The sequence below is a fragment of the Neoarius graeffei genome, chromosome 15 (genome assembly GCF_027579695.1).
Source record: "Neoarius graeffei isolate fNeoGra1 chromosome 15, fNeoGra1.pri, whole genome shotgun sequence".
In the NCBI taxonomy this organism is placed as follows: Eukaryota; Metazoa; Chordata; class Actinopteri; order Siluriformes; family Ariidae; genus Neoarius; species Neoarius graeffei.
This window is the reverse complement of record NC_083583.1, coordinates 14,648,407-14,666,229: the sequence shown is the minus strand read 5'-3', so window position 1 is coordinate 14,666,229 and position 17,823 is coordinate 14,648,407. Positions and strand designations below refer to the sequence as shown.

The 17,823-nt window shown below is 41.4% G+C and overlaps 1 protein-coding gene across 1 annotated transcript in view; it reads right to left on the bottom strand.

The window, feature by feature from the left end:
• The window catches only part of LOC132899192 (A disintegrin and metalloproteinase with thrombospondin motifs 7), a 222,861-nt gene that overhangs the window by 55,497 nt on the left and 149,541 nt on the right, over positions 1-17,823 (bottom strand). Inside the window, exons 19-22 of the mRNA XM_060940894.1 lie at positions 12,802-14,139; positions 9,628-9,780; positions 4,305-4,478; positions 3,592-3,738 (exon numbers count right to left, since the gene is read on the bottom strand). Of these exons, the coding sequence (XP_060796877.1) occupies positions 3,592-3,738; positions 4,305-4,478; positions 9,628-9,780; positions 12,802-14,139 (1,812 nt within the window). The remainder of the gene's footprint in view (positions 1-3,591; positions 3,739-4,304; positions 4,479-9,627; positions 9,781-12,801; positions 14,140-17,823) is intronic.

Genomic DNA, 17,823 nt, shown 5'->3' with positions numbered 1-17,823 from the left:
ACTGCCCATTGTGTAGTTATGATTGTCTTTAGGCTTGCCATCCTTCCACTTGCAAGTGGTAAGTGATATGCGCTGGGATCACACACACAGCGGCTCAGTCCCGAATAACTGGTTGTGCACTTCACTCACGCGCTCTGTGAGCTGCGCAAGGCCGGAGTGCGCACCCTCCAGAGGGCACTCGCTGTTCAGGGCGGAGTGATTTGGAGCGCAGGATGCCTGCGGAGCCGAGCGTATCCGTGTATTGGTGTTGCTGTGTGCACGCAAATCGTGTATTGGTGTTGCTGTGTGCACACTAATCGTTTTAAAAACGTTAATCTGATGATCCGCTGATATGGTCTAATGTAAACATGGGGTAACATTAGGTCCTGATTCTGAAAGCTTTGAAAGATTGCTAGATGGTAGTCACTTCATAATTTACATCAATTCATCACAATGGCTCACTTAAATCACAATGGTACAATGATTTGCCTGATGCCAAGTGCTAACTGCTAATCAAACAGCTGCTAATCACATCCCAATGAACTTCCAAAATTCTGAAAGACTGTAATTTATTCCTTTTTTTCAAATGGAACAGTCAAGCAATTTCCAGTCATTCATTCATAATTCAGTGCATTTCAAATCCAACACTACAAATCAAGCATTTTTAGGAATTTCAAGCATATTCACCCTGCAGATACACAAATGCAGGGTAATGGGCACACATAACAGGCAATTGATAACAAATGACCCATTTCAAATTGTTTCTTTCAGGTTAGCAAAGTAGGGCGGCCTTTCTGTGCGGAGTTTGCATGTTCTCCCTGTGTCCGCGTGGGTTTCCTCCAGGTGCTCCGGTTTCCCCCACAGTCCAAAGACATGCAGGTTAGGTTAACTGGTGACTCTAAATTGACCGTAGGTGTGAGTGTGAACGGTTGTCTATGTGTTAGCCCTGTGATGACCTGGCGACTTGTCCAGGGTGTACCCCGTCTTTCGCCCGTAGTCAGCTGGGATAGGCTCCAGCTTGCCTGCGACCCTGTAGAACAGGATAAAGCAGCTAGAGATAATGAGATGAGATGAGGTTCGCAAAGCTGCCTGGAGCATAATAAAGTAGATTTACTTGTGTACTATAACTGAGATTGTCTTGGTTTGTCTCCATCATCATCTCTTCAGTAAACTCTGGCTCTGATTTTGTTGTGAAATCAAATTATTTTCTTCTTCTGGACTTAACTCTGCAAACATGCAACTTGGCTCAGCTGTATTGATAAGCTGTATTGATAAGACTGCATTACCAAATTTTTAGCTGAAAGCAAATTAACTGCACACAAAATACTGTAGAAGTAGTTCAACAAGAAAGGAAACATGACAGGTGTGCTGGTAAAGGAAAAATAATCAACAATGCCAAAAAGGAAGGCTACTGTTACTATTCCAAAGTTGATTATTTTCCAATAAGAGCATGTTTTATTTCTCTCATACAACAGAAATGTTATAGTTATTAAAGAATAGCACCTGATACTTTTGATCTGTTTATAGTTTATGTTTAATATTGTGGATTATTATACATACGGGCCACTTTTTTCATGGAATAAAAACATGTATTCTATTCCCTTCTAGCGGGTTTACTGGTGACATGCAATACTGTTATCATATCGCTTATCCTCCATATATTACGCCACTCTCCCCAATGGAGAATGAGCGTGCAATATTGTTATAATATTGCACGTTGTCAAGACAACACGACGTTGCACGTCAGAACTTATGCGAAAATCTAATGATAAAACTTTTATGCTGCACATACGCACAATCATTTCTTTGTCAGCCGGATAAGAAAGAAGACGGGGTTAATCCAGTGCTAGATTTAAGCACTAAATAAACAAACTGGAAACTGAAGACGCGCTGAACATCCGAAAGGCTACCAAAACTTTACTGTATATTCTTCACGCATATTTACAAGAGAAAAACATACCAACAGACATCGGAAAACTGGAAAAGAGACACGTCGGAGATGTAAAATTTTCAGGTGAGCGAGTGACTGTTTGTAAACAAACATGGCCGTGAGGTTTATTTCATTAAAAGAGGAAGATTTTGAGAGAATTTTGGCTGCCAGGTCGCTCCGTTGGGTGTAGTTGTCGATGTTGATTTAAAAAGTAATGAAGTAAATTACACAGGGAAAATAGTGATAATATTTGGCTTGACTGTGCTAGCATTAGCCTGCACTAGCACTACGCCGGCTAGAAGGCAACTGCCGTGCTAACAGCACCGAGTCGCGGGTAAGCTTGTGTTGGCCTTCGCTAACACTGCTGTTGAATGCTATGCCAGCTAGAAGGGAACTGGACTGCCGTGCTAACAGCACCAAGTCGCAGGTAAGCTCGTGTTGGCCTTCACTAATGCTGCTGCTGAATGGTACGCTGGCTAGAAGGGAACTGGACTGCCGCGCTAACAGCACCGAGTTGCAGGTAAGCTCATGTTGGCCTTCGAGAATGCTGATATGAAGAGAGTGTGTATGTATAATCTCATCTCATTATCTCTAGCCGCTTTATCCTGTTGTTGACAGGATAAAGACAGTTGAGCAACTACTGTAGAATCCTACATTAGACAAGAATGGGTTAACATTTCTGTCCCTAAACTTGAGCAACTTGTCTCCTCAGTCCCCAGACGTTTACAGACTGTTGTAAAGAGAAAAGGGGATGTCTCACAGTGGGAAACATGGCCTTGTCCCAACTTTTTTGAGATGTGTTGTTGTCATGAAATTTAAAAATCACCTAATTTTTCTCTTTAAATGATACATTTTCTCAGTTTAAACATTTGATATGTCATCTATGTTCTATTCTGAATAAAATATGGAATTTTGAAAGTTCCACATCATTGCATTCCGTTTTTATTTACAATTTGTACTTTGTCCCAACTTTTTTGGAATCGGGGTTGTACATTTTTTAAAATTGTTTGTTTTTGTATCGCTAGAGAGACACCAACTGCTGGAACCAAATTCCTTGTGTGTATCAACATCTCATCTCATCTCATTATCTCTAGCCGCTTTATCCTTCTACAGGGTCGCAGGCAAGCTGGAGCCTATCCCAGCTGACTACGGGCGAAAGGCGGGGTACACCCTGGACAAGTCGCCAGGCCATCACAAGGCTGACACATAGACACAGACAACCATTCACACTCACATTCACACCTACGGTCAATTTAGAGTCACCAGTTAACCTAACCTGCATGTCTTTGGACTGTGGGGGAAACCGGAGCACCCGGAGGAAACCCACGCGGACACGGGGAGAACATGCAAACTCCACACAGAAAGGCCCTCGCCGGCCCCGGGGCTCGAACCCAGGACCTTCTTGCTGTGAGGCGACAGCGCTAACCACTACACCACCGTGCCGCCCGTGTATCAACATACTCGGCCAATAAATTTGTCTGTGCTTCTGAAAAAATAGCGCAGAATCTTGAATATTAAATCTTCAAGACACTTTCTTTGTTTTAAAATTGTCAAAATTCTAAAACCTTCTGTTTATTTCCAAACACATACTCAAGAATGAAATGAATTCCATTCTCTAATGTGTCTTTACATCCAGCAGGTCATAAACTGACTATCTGATAGAGTCATGATGTGATTCTCACCTGACCCCAGGATCCGGTGATCCACTGCGCACAGGGCTGAGTATTGCATTTCTGAATTGAGCTGGGCTTCTGTTCCTCATCACACCTCCCTTCTTCGGGACACGTGACCATCCTCTGCTGCTCTCCTCCACCACACAGCTCTGAACACTGGAGGAACAAATGGAGCAGTTGGAGGCTGTGTCATTTATTCATCAAAGATGTGAAGAAACAGGTGTATGTTTGAGATCTGAGCTCTGCGAATGACGTACAATCAAAGCACAAGTGATCCTTTTCCCTTGTGAGGTCAGAGTGTGCATGAATCTGCTGTACTAATTATAAAAATGTTCAAAATGTAAACAAAAAAAATCATTTAATGGGTTTAATAGAAGTTAAATAGTTACATGATACATGTTGGTTTGAGCACAAACTTTGGTCTCAACATTACCTTCAGTTCCTCTACTCAAACTGACATAGCTTCAATTTTGGGATGGAAATTTGCTCTATTGTTTTCCTACACTAGCAATTACACATTAAACATCATCACAGATATGTTATTTATCACCCTGTCACAAACTTAGGCAAAGGATAACATGGACATCCACCTGCACCTGGCTTATGGGTTACTTTAAGCATCAACTGCCTCAGTTTCAAGTGTCCGAGACGTACTTTTGGTGAGCAGTGGAAGGGAGCTGGGAAAAGATGTGTCTCAAAAAGGTGTGAGAAATATGTCTCACCTGTCCCCATGAGGAAGTGTACCAGTCCAGACACATCTGGATGTTGCAGGACAGGTGGGTGACGGGTCTCAGAGACGCAACCTGGCAGTGGAAAGGCCTCAATGGCCTCTGATCCCGCATGTTATAACATTGGATCTCTCGCACCTTCAGGCCTCCTCCACAGTTCTTCGAGCACTAGGACAACACAGTCTCTATTCAATCAAATCTGTGTCCTGTTCTCAGTTAGGTCTTTACAGTACTGAATAACACATTGATGTTGTGTGGCCAATCCAGAAATTGCAATCAGTATCAGCAGCACTGATTCCGCTGTGGCGACCCCTAATCGGGAGCAGCCAAAAGAAGAAGAAGAAGATCAGTAGCATTGATCAATATACAAGCAGTCAGGCTTAAGACAGGATCCATAATCAGCACACAAACAAGAGATGAGGGCCAGAACCAGAACTCACAGAACCACAGAACTCAAAACTAGTCAAGTCAAGTCTATTTTTATAGCGCTTTTAACAATAGACATTGTCGCAAAGCAGCTTTACAGAATTTGAATGACTTTAAACACGAGCTAATTTTATCCCTAATCTATCCCCAATGAGCAAGCCTGTGGCGACGGTGGCAAGGAAAAACTCCCTCAGACGACATGAGGAAGAAACCTCGAGAGGAACCAGACTCAAAAGGGGACCCATCCTCATTTGGGCAACAACAGACAGCATGACTAACATTAACAGTTTTAACATGAAGTCAGTTTCGTTGGTGTTATAACTATAATTATAAAACTAGGTACCCTATGGGTACATGTGGCTACTGCTTATAAATAAAATTGTTTTCTGATACCATGTCCATACAGTAAATATAGTATATATACATGTTCTCCGTTATACTCACCTCATCTCTTGCAAGCATCACCAAGCTGTGAGCAGCATCAGGGCTTATAGTATTTCAGTTACCAATTTTGTTTACTGTGTTTTGTTCAAAATACAGTGCTGTGAACTAGATATATTTTCAAAATAGTAAGAAAGCACTTGTTCAGGCGGCACGGTGGTGTAGTGGTTAGCGCTGTCGCCTCACAATAAGAAGGTCCGGGTTCGAGCCCTGTGGCCGGCGAGGGCCTTTCTGTGCGGAGTTTGCATGTTGTCCGCGTGGGTTTCCTCCGGGTGCTCCGGTTTCCCCCACAGTCCAAAGACATGCAGGTTAGGTTAACTGGTGACTCTAAGGTGGGGTTTACATTAGACCGGATCATCAGATTAACGTTTTTAAAACGATTAGTGTGCACACAGCAACACCAATACACAATTTGCGTGCACACAGCAACACCAATACACGGATACGCTCGGCTCCGCAGGCATCCTGCGCTCCAAATCACTCCGCCCTGAACAGCGAGTGCCCTCTGGAGGGTGCGCACTCCGGCCCTGCGCAGCTCACAGAGCGCGCGAGTGAAGTGCACAAGCAGTGATTCGGGACTGAGCCGCTGTGTGTGTGATCCCAGCGCATATCACTTACCACTTGCAAGTGGAAGGATGGCAAGCCTAAAGACAATCATAACTACACAATGGGCAGTATTTGCATCAGTATTTGCAGTATTTTCATACTTTTATACTCTTTAATGAAAGGTGATACAAGGCGGAAGTCCGCGCCGTTTTTCAGCAGTCGCGTCACATGACCAACGCCAGCGAATCAGGAAGGTGGATGTCACAGCGACGTTGTCCAATGACGACGCCAGCTAGAGCTCAGCACAGCGTATCCGCGTATTCTCAATGTTTACACAGCACCGGAGCTGACACGATCTGGATTGAATACGTGGACCCTGGCGGATTCCCGTTTCCCGGCGTTTCCAGGCGGTTTAATGTAAACGGACAGTGCATCTGCGAAGAAAACGAGACAGATACGGTCTAATGTAAACTTGGCCTAAATTGACCGTAGGTGTGAATGTGAGTATGAATGGTTGTCTGTGTCTATGTGTCAGCCCTGTGATGACCTGGCGACTTGTCCAGGGTGTACCCCGCCTTTCGCCCGTAGTCAGCTGGGATAGGCTCCAGCTTGCCTGCGACCCTGTAGAAGGATAAAGCGGCTAGAGATGATGATGATGATGAGCACTTGTTCATGAATTGTCTTCGAAGCATTATTTAGTACTAATGAGCACATTTTGTTTCACAAGTGTAGTGTAAAGACTCTAAAATAAAAATAAATTTAATTAAAAAACTAAAACCAATAGCAGAAGCTTGACCAATTATACTTTTAACTTTTACTCTTAGTTTTCACAAAGGAGCTGATTTATTCCCACATGGGACTTTTGTAATTGTAAACCGAGCGGATCGCTAAAAAACTCCCCCCCAAAACTTACAAAACCTTTCATTTGACATTTCAGAAGGACCAAACAAAAGCTGTGATAATCAAAAGGTAAATTTTCTAAAAAATAAACACCACTTACTTTATATCGAATCAGTAGCCTTGGCAAACCACGAGGTGAATTTCGTTTCTTTTTATCTGACGATTATCTTCCGATACTATGAAGTTATAACGAGGTTTCTCTTATTTCGTTTCTACTTCTGATTAGTTCCGAAGTTTATCAAGAAGTGGAACAGGTAATCGAACTTGATCAAGATAAGTGCTGATTGGTTATAAAGTTTCGCTATTGTTACATGCATTCTTACATTCTTACAACACAATGACAAAGTGGCTTTGCCACTCGTTCGTGTGTACCTTTGATAATGTGAGATCAACTTTTCGTATCACGAGATCACGATTCACCGTTCTGGTGATTGTAATGCTTATGCATATGCGCAGTGTACACTCATTCTTATGTTCGTACAACATGATGGCATAATGGCTCCGCCTCTATGAGGCAGTAGCCACAAAAAGCTAATCATTTTGTGTTTTAATCAAGTCCAAATGTAAACACTCTGACGTACTAGGATGTGACAAGATGTAATGATTACTGTGACTCATGATCTAAATATGCCTTGGTGCCATGCTGACTTTGCTGGTAAGTCAATGGCTGTGTCCGAATACACATAATTCTGTACTATTAGTACGCAAAAAGCAGTATGTGGGATTTTCAAATACTCAGTAGGCATTTAATAGTAGTCAAACAGTACCTGGATGATCTACATCCATAGTATGCAAACGTACCACAATTTAGTACACTATGATACCCCATAATTCAACTGAAGCCTCTGAATAACTGAAGAGGAAGAATTCCACTGGGAAAAGTAGAAAGAAGATGGCTATTCAAAGCAAAGCCGGTTGTTGGAGCAGTGTACAAATGTATCAGGAATTGTTTAAACATTTCCGCTGTTGCAGAAATACCATTCTGTTCATTCCTGTTCCGTTCATTCCGTTCATTCCACATTGCGGTTGTAGGGAGGCATGAGATGCTGACATAGCCACTCATCTCTCATGTCTTTTCTCTGGGCTTGGATTGCTTAGTGGTGCCCATCTCCTCTCCAAGCATATTCACACCTATGGTCAATTTAGACCCACCAATTAGCCTAACCTGCATGCCTTTGGGGGGAAACCGAAGCACCCAGAGGAAACCCATGCAGACAGCATGCAAACTCCACACAGAAAGGCCCTCATCAGGCCTTTATACGTTATCTCTGAACATCTAGGTTAGAGTACAGATACGTTTTCAACAGAGTACAATAGTGCTTGAAAGATTGTGAACCTTTAACGATAACGATAACGATACCTGTAGCCCAGGCCTGGGTTTATCCGTCTCAGTGAGATTGCTTCTGGAGCCATTTTTCCAGGCCTGGACCTGACCTGATAAAATATCTGACCAAACAGGGAATTGGTATTTACATGTGACATTGTCTGAGCACGTGCTGTTTTCCCTGGGCATCTTTGTACATCCTTGTTGCATCATGAAGTCACGGAATACGGATTCACGGAAAATAAAAAATATAATACAAAGCACAGATCTTTTACTCACGGATATGTGATTTTCTATGAAATATCAATGATAAATGAATAAAGTAAACATATAAATGCAGGTAAGATATTTAAATTATGAACTTCAACAGTCCAAACATTTAATTGTTTTAGATTTCTTAATTTTTTATTCGTGATGCATCATCTGTATGAAATCGGTAACCAGTCTGTAATACACTGAAACGTCTGTGACCGATCTGTAAATTATTAGCATCTGTGATGCATCTGTATTAAAATCCGTAACCACTCCGTATTTTGTATCCTTTTTTATTATATTTCTGTAATCTGTGATCTATCCGTATTTTATCAACCACCGGAGTGTGTGTGTGGGTGATTTTGAAGTCCAAGCTGTACAGTATGACCTGGAATAATGTGCTACTACTTGGAAAAAACTTCCATGACTATTCCTAAGTTGCATGTGTTTATTTACCTGAGTGTCAGGACCAAGCGATATTATAGTCGGGATTATAGTTGTGGTGTGACTGCTCCAGACTGGAACTAAATTCAGGCAGAGGTATAGACATAGTTGGAGTTATAGTTATCGGTGTTGTGGGACCGGGCCCTTACTCACTCGTATACTACAGTTACAGTTATGTAATAGATACTTAACCGTTGTTAGTAAATACTGAGTCCAGATGCAGGCAGTGACTTGACAGCTACAAATGTGCCTGTGAGGTCACAGATGTGATTCTAAGAAAACATATCTCACAGTTTTGTCAAGATACTTACATACACATGGCCACTAACCCCAAAACTCTGTTATAGAGAACAAACATGACTACACAATCCATATTTCATTAGAAACTAGTATGGCACACGGTTGAGTGCATACCTCTGCCAAGCCAGATATTATCAACATCAAAATCAAATCACTTGAACCTAGGATAATACTAAAGCTGTCTACCAAATTTCATCAAAATCCATTCAATACTTTTTGAGTTCCGTTGGGAAGAGACAAAAGAAATCCTGGATCCACAGACATATCCTGATTGTGAAAACATAACCTCCTCCAAGAAAGCTGGCGGAGGTTATAAAATCTTCAGGAAAAAACTATTAGAGATAATTTATTTGTCTACAAACTGCTCTATCTCATGTTTTTTCTGCTAAAATTTTTGTCCAAGCTGACACAAAGGATTATGACATACACAAGATACTGACAGGACTCAGAAGGCATGATTCTACACAATCATTCAATTAAAACTTCAATGGATGCCTTCCAAATGCCACGAATTCCCAAGTAGGCAGAATTATTTATATGCTAATGTTTGCACCACAGCCACAAATAACATTTTGAAATATTTGGGCTTTTTAACTCTATTTATTACATCAGGTTCACAACTTTCACAGCATTATCAGACATTGATGTGGTTCAGAAATTCACTATGCTTGTAGATAACCTTACCTTGCTCCACGCTCCTGCTTTCCAGATAGCACATGGCCGGAGGTGGCAGCGTCGTGCTGGTAATGGTCTCTTCGCCATATCACAGTCCGAGTCATTCCCCGTGCTGCAGTGCACTGACCTCCAAATGGCACCAAGCCCACAGCTGGTAGAACACTGCAACACAAGAGCATTGTGGGTAGATCCTGAAGGAGATGACCCACTGCAAAACCATAGAGCCTTCCTTCAAGTATTTGCATGATTGATAAGAAGTACCACAGCCTTGCCGAATTCTCGATTCTGATGGGTCAGAAGGTGGTGTTTAAGTTTCATAACAGTAGCTCTGACAGTAGTGCCTGCTGCAAGGCAAATCACAGGTTAATATTACTGCGCTGGGTTTAATATATTATTCTTTCCATCATAATAGCTAATTAACTCGGATATTATAATCTACACCTCTAATAAACAGATTATAACATGTTGTTACTTAAACACATCTGCAACACTTTATAACAGAGGTAAGGTGATTGATAGATAATATTGTAGAACCAAGTTGCATTTTTTTTGTCTTATTTACATCAACAGAAAGTCAGGGAATGACTGTTTACTGAAGCTAGGTCATAACATGAAGTAATTTACACTGCCCGGCTGACGCAAAAGTCGCCATTTGGATTTAAATAAGCAAATATATGAGAGCCTTTGACTGGATAATTACTGCATTGATTAATGTGTTTCAGCTGGCAGCAATTCTTTTAACCCTAGTTGATGCAGTGAGTAGCTTCTCATTTCTTAAACGAAACCATCAATGATGGTGTAGCTCACTCTGGCCCCGTCTAATCCAGAAGGAATGATCTAAAGTGGGCCACCTTGTGCAATAAATGTTGCAAGCTATATACACTATCTCATCTCATTATTTGTAGCCGCTTTATTCTGTTCTACAGGGTCGCAGGGAAGCTGGAGCCTATCCCAGCTGACTACGGGTGAAAGGCGGGGGTACACCCTGGACAAGTCGCCAGGTCATCACAGGGCTGACACATAGACACAGACAACCATTCACACTCACATTCACACCTACGGTCAATTTAGAGCCACCAGTTAACCTAACCTGCATGTCTTTGGACTGTGGGGGAAACTGGAGCACCCAGAGGAAACCCACGCAGACACCGGGAGAACATGCAAACTTCGCACAGAAAGGCCCTCGCCGGCCACGGAGCTCGAACCCAGACCTTCTTGCTGTGAGGCGACAGCGCTAACCACTACACCACCGTGCCGCCCTATATACACTATATACAAGCTATATATAGAAGCTATATCCACCCTAGGAATACCGACCTATTTGCCAGAAAGAATCCAAAACGGTGAGGAATTGACCGAGAAGAAGTAATTTTTTTTTGCTGAACTACTCATTAAGGCTTAATTGGTCCATAACTTCATTAATAATTGTAATTGAGCAAATCTGGGTAGAAGTTATATGCATCCTAGGTACCCCTACCTTTATACCAGAAAGAATCAAAATCGGTGAAGAATTGAAGGAGAAGAAGCAATTTGTGTGGAAACTGCTCGTTAGGGCTTAATTACTCCATATCTTCAATATTAATTGCAATTATGCAAATTTGGGTAGAAGCTATATGCACCCCAGGCAGACCTACCTTCATGCCAAAAAGAATAAAAATTGGTGGAGACTTGAGAGAGAAGAAGCGATTTTTGTGAAATGTGGACAACGACGGATGACAGACAGACGACAGATAATACATGACGGCATAAGCTCATCACTTGTCAGCCAGATGAGCTAGCAACCATGTTGGAAGACGTATCCCATGTTCATGGAAAAGATGTTACTGTGTTTCAGAAGGGTCAAATTATCAGCCTGCGTCAAGCAAAGAAAACATCTAAGGAGATTGCTGAAATGACTGGAATTGGGTTAAGAACTGTCCAATGCATTATTAAAACCTGGAAGGATAGTGATGAACCATCAACTTTGTAGAAAAAACATGGTTGGAAAAAGATCCTGACTGACCACGATCAGAGATCATTTAAATGCTTGATGAAGTTGAATCGTAAAAAAAAAAATCGACAGTAGAACTCATGGCTATGTTTAATCGTAAAATTAAGAGCATTTCCACACTCACAGTGCAGTGACAACTCACAGGATTGGAACTAAACAGCTGTGTGGCTCTAAGAAAACCACTTGTAAATGAGACTAATCAGAAGAAAAGGCTTCAATTTGCTAGGGAGCATAACGATTGGAGTCTGGAGCAATGGAAAAGGTCATGTGGTCTGATGAGTCCAGACTGACCCTATTCCTGAGTGATGGGCGTCAGGGTAAGAAGGGAAGCACATGAAGCGATGCACACATCATGCATAGTGGCCACTGTACAAGCCAGTGGAGGCAGAGTTATGATCTGGGGTTGCTTCAGTTGGTCGGGTCGAGGCTTAGCAACGTTATGGGGTAATAAAATGAAGTCAGCTGACGACCTGAATGTACTGAATGACCAGGTTATCATCTCATCTCATCAATGGAATTTTTCTTCTATAATGGCATGGGGATAAAATTAGGGCTCAGATTGTGAAAGAGTGGTTCAGGAAGCATGAGGAATCATTTTCACACATAAACTGGCCACCACAGAGTCCCGACCTTAACCCCACTGAGAATTTCTGGGATGTGCTGGAGAAGCCTTTACGCAGTGGTTCGACTCTCTCGTCCTCAACACAAGATCTGAGTGAAAAATTCATACAACTCTGGACTGAAATAAATGTTGTGACATTGCATAAGTTTATCGAAACAATGCCATGGCGAATGCATGCTGTAATCAAAGCTAAAGGCAGTCTAACCAAATATTAGAAATAGTGTGTGACTTTTTTTTGGCATGCAGCGTATTTCCACATTAACCATAACTATAAATTAATGGAAAGCATGACATGCCTTCACTAAATACTGGATATAAAATTGCTCCAGAATAAACATTTTGACATGTGCTGATGTTGAAAATAATCAGAAACACTTATATAGTCTGATGAGACCTGTCGTGTTTTATTCCTTATTTCGAGATGCCTGTAGTACATTATGATTAAAATTGGGGTTATAATAATACAAATTGTTCACTGTTTCCTTATCTCATTATGAGTTAGTACATTTTCAAGTTTAGATAGTCAGCATTTCAAGTCTGCAAGTATAAAGGGAAGAACTACGGTACTTACAGAGCTCCAGTTGCTGGTGGTCCAGAAGGCAGTTGAGAGCAGGGAGGGTATAACCGGCTCAGTGGTGGCTTGAGGCTGACTGTTAGGACCCTGAGATGGATACACTGATGGAAGAGAGGATGTGTATTCTTTGAACCATGGCAATGAAGGAACAATGAACCTATTGTAGCTGATCTCTGTCCAGGCAGGCCAAGGGGCCGGAGTTGTAATCCTCCTGTTCTCGAGGTTTGAAAGTGGCTCCATGGATGTTTCAAGCTTTGTACCAATGTCAACATCCAATTGGGAAGCCAGTGGTTCAACAGTTGTACTTAGAGGTAAAATAGTCTGAGCCATATTCCACTTATAAGTATCCTCATAAGCATGGAGATCTTGCTGTGTTGCCTCTTCCTGTTGGTTTGTACCCCCTTGACCAGGCAACTTCTCACCCTCTGCATCACTTTTAGTCACACCCTTATTGTCTTTTTGACTTCCAGGCATCTCGGTTGCATTATTGTCTGTCTGAATCTCTTTGTAATAATCATTATCAGGCTCAGATCTTGTATTAATGTTTGATATGGCATCATCTGGTGTTAGTGTTCCCTCAGATGGTACCTCATCCGTTGGTAACAGGCTTTGTATCGTGTCAAAGTCCTGAGTTTGGACATCTAACACCTTCTGTTTTTGAGAGAATCTGGTGATGGGACAGCATGGCTTGGCGGTTGTACCAACAGGTAGGAAATAGTCCTCGGAAAGAACTAAATCATCTTCTGAGACGTTCTCATCTGGTTGGTTAATACGAGGACTCTCAGAAGTAGAGGTGATTGGTGGAACCATAGTATGGCTTGCAAATGAGGTAGTTGCAGAAGGATTTGCTCCTTCCCTGTAAACTGTGCTAAGACTGGGATTGGGTTCCTGCTTCAAATGAATTCCTGAGTAATCGGATGCACCATTTCCTTCATTGTCGAAATCATACGAGAGATCCTCGTGAAACTTTATGAAGTTGTAATCATAGTAAAAATCATCAACTATAACATTGTTTTTGACTGATTTGTCAGCTTCAATTTGATTGTGATATGAGAAGTCGTTTTCGATTATGCTGTTGAGAGTATTGCCTTCTCGTGGCTGAAGGCTAATTGATTTCGGTAACTGGTTGTCTTCAAGTATCGGGTTTATCTCATTGAAAACTTCTCTGCTTGATGAGCCACTTCCAGACCAGTCACTATCCATGTTTGTAGGGCAGTCTTGAACGTTGCATGGCTTAACAGAAGCAGGCTTGGCTTGAGGATCACAGTCAACCATTGTGTTCCAGCTGCACGTCACCTCACGTGTCTGCACGCCAATCGAGCAGCTCACAGAGCACTGCAAATCACAGACACAACGAGAACAGTGAAATAACAGCCTGTATGTTGCACTTTGTCAAGCCCTTTTGGGACTAATACCATTTCAAACTATTAAAATAGCTTTTTGACCCGAGCAAATTCATTTGAGCAAGTCCACAGGGAGTGAAGCATACAGCTAAATGTCACTCATTACTCTAAAGGAGTGTTGGGAAACTGAAGTACAACAGTGGGTGCTTTGTAAGGTTTGTGCTTCGGGCTAATTCCTTAAAATGCAGTCAGATTTTTCCTCTCAAACTAATCCTTCTCTGAATGAACTTCATCATCATTTGAATTGGAGAAGTTCAACCTGGTCATTAAAAAGTACTTTAAAAGCTGCGTTAAAAAGAATAATGTGTACTTTGACTTCATTATATTAGCATATGCTCATCCTTTTATTATTAAAATTAGTTCAATTTTATGTAAATAGCATTTTTTCTTTTTAATAATAGATATAGTCACAAATCAGTGGCGAACCATTACTATTACAGCTGGGACTTCAGTTCAGCCAAAACTTCGCCAGACACACCAAACCAGCAACAGGGCAAAGGATTTTGTAAGGGATTAGCGGCAGGCTGCCAGGTCGCTCCATTGTGTGTAGTTGTCAATGTTGATTTTAAAAGTAACTAAGTAAATTGCACAGGAAAATGAATACTTAAGTATAAGTGAAAAATACTATGGCGAGTGTGTGTGGAAGAAGAGCCTGGAGACAGAAATCTTAGTTTCTTGGTCGTTAGCCTGTGCTACTTGCTCTCGATAGCACTGGCTTGACCACTTTATTAGCATTCGCTAACACTACTGATGAATGCTACACTGGCTGGAAGGTGACTTCACTGCTGCGGTGATGGTGCCGAGTTGCAGGTAAGCTAGCGCTGGTCTTCGAGTAGGCCTAGGGTGATAAATTTTTGGTTCCTCCCACTATAAATCAAAATCTGATTTATAAAATCTGATAAAAATGAGGCCAAGTTAGAATTAGAAGGGAATAATTATCATGAAATTACAACCCCAATTCCAAAAAAGTTGGGACAAAGTACAAATTGTAAATAAAAACGGAATGCAATGATGTGGAAGTTTCAAAATTCCATATTTTATTCAGAATAGAACATAGATGACATATCAAATGTTTAAACTGAGAAAATGTATCATTTAAAGAGAAAAATTAGGTGATTTTAAATTTCATGACAACAACACATCTCAAAAAAGTTGGGACAAGGCCATGTTTCCCACTGTAAGACATCCCCTTGTATCACCTCATCTCATCTCATTATCTCTAGCCACTTTATCCTGTTCTACAGGGTCGCAGGCAAGCTGGAGCCTATCCCAGCTGACTACGGGTGAAAGGCGGGGTACACCCTGGACAAGTCGCCAGGTCATCACAGGGAAAATGTATCATTTAAAGAGAAAAATTAGGTGATTTTAAATTTCATGACAACAACACATCTCAAAAAAGTTGGGACAAGGCCATGTTTACCACTGTGAGACATCCCCTTTTCTCTTTACAACAGTCTGTAAACGTCTGGGAACTGAGGAGACAAGTTGCTCAAGTTTAGGGATAGGAATGTTAACCCATTCTTGTCTAATGTAGGATTCTAGTTGCTCAACTGTCTTAGGTCTTTTTTGTCATATCTTCCATTTTATGATGCGCCAAATGTTTTCTATGGGTGAAAGATCTGGACTGCAGGCTGGCCAGTTCAGTACCCGGACCCTTCTTCTACGCAGCCATGATGCTGTAATTGATGCAGTATGTGGTTTGGCATTGTCATGTTGGAAAATGCAAGGTCTTCCCTGAAAGAGATGTCGTCTGGATGGGAGCATATGTTGCTCTAGATCCTGGATATACCTTTCAGCACTGATGGTGTCTTTCCAGATGTGTAAGCTGCCCATGCCACACGCACTAATGCAACCCCATACCATCAGAGATGCAGGCTTCTGAACTGAGCGCTGATAACAACTTGGGTCGTCCTTCTCCTCTTTAGTCCGAATGACACGGCGTCCCTGATTTCCATAAAGAACTTCAAATTTTGATTTGTTTGACCACAGAACAGTTTTCCACTTTGCCACAGTCCATTTTAAATGAGCCTTAGCCCAGAGAAGACGTCTGCGCTTCTGGATCATGTTTAGATATGGCTTCTTCTTTGAACTATAGAGTTTTAGCTGGCAACAGCAGATGGCACGGTGAATTGTGTTCACAGATAATGTTCTCTGGAAATATTCCTGAGCCCATTTTGTGATTTCCAATACAGAAGCATGCCTGTATGTGATGCAGTGCCGTCTAAGGGCCCGAAGATCACGGGCACCCAGTATGGTTTTCTGGCCTTGACCCTTACGCACAGAGATTCTTCCAGATTCTCTGAATCTTTTGATGATATTATGCACTGTAGATGATGATATGTTCAAACTCTTTGCAATTTTACACTGTCTAACTCCTTTCTGATATTGCTCCACTATTTGTCGGCGCAGAATTAGGGGGATTGGTGATCCTCTTCCCATCTTTACTTCTGAGAGCCGCTGCCACTCCAAGATGCTCTTTTTATACCCAGTCATGTTAATAACCTATTGCCAATTGACCTAATGAGTTGCAATTTGGTCCTCCAGCTGTTCCTTTTTTGTACCTTTAACTTTTCCAGCCTCTTATTGCCCCTGTCCCAACTTTTTTGAGATGTGTTGCTGTCATGAAATTTCAAATGAGCCAATATTTGGCATGAAATTTCAAAATGTCTCACTTTCGACATTTGATATGTTGTCTATGTTCTATTGTGAATACAATATCAGTTTTTGAGATTTGTAAATTATTGCATTCCATTTTTATTTACAATTTGTACTTTGTCCCAACTTTTTTGGAATCGGGGTTGTATAAAAGACTTAAAGAAATTAAAGAATGAAAGAAATTAAATATAACATTTGAAATGCTGATATGTTTGGGTCTTCTCTGAAGGGCGAGAAGGCCCTCAAGGTTCCCCTCTGCACAAAATCAGCTTTACAAAAATCTGGATGTAAAAATCCAGAGAGGGGAAAGCAAGGCTCCTTGACACAGCATGAGGAAGAAATTCTGAGAGGAACTAGACTCTAAATGGAATCCATTCTTTTTTGGGTGCCACAGGATTTTTATCATTACACTAGTTTTAGGGAATAAAGACTAACAGTAGGAAGTGTGTCTGAAGGATGTAGAATATTCAGTGTGACCATAATCATCATTCATTAAGAGTATTACTTTTTTTTATATCTAAGTACCAAAGGTTATTCTATGGGCATATAGTGTAGAATAAAAACAAACAAACAAACAAACAAAAACATTATATTATACGATGTGTAGGGAACATAAATAGTGAATATAAAGCCATTTGGGCTTCAGCCTAACTGTATTTGAGGGTGGTATTAAATACAACCACAATTCCAAAAACGTTGGGACGCTATGTAGCTATGTAAACTGTACCCCTTTTACTATAGAGCCATACAGTGTTAATATGTGCAGAAAGCGTTTGGCATTGTCTTTCTGAAAGAAGGAAGGACTTCCCTGAAAAAGATTTTGTCTGGATAGCAGCCTGTTGCTCTGAAATGTGTATATATATCATTCAACATTAATGATGCCTTCCCAGATGAAAAAGCTACCCATGTCATGTGCACTAATGCACCATCATACCATCACAGATGCTGGCTTTTTAACTGT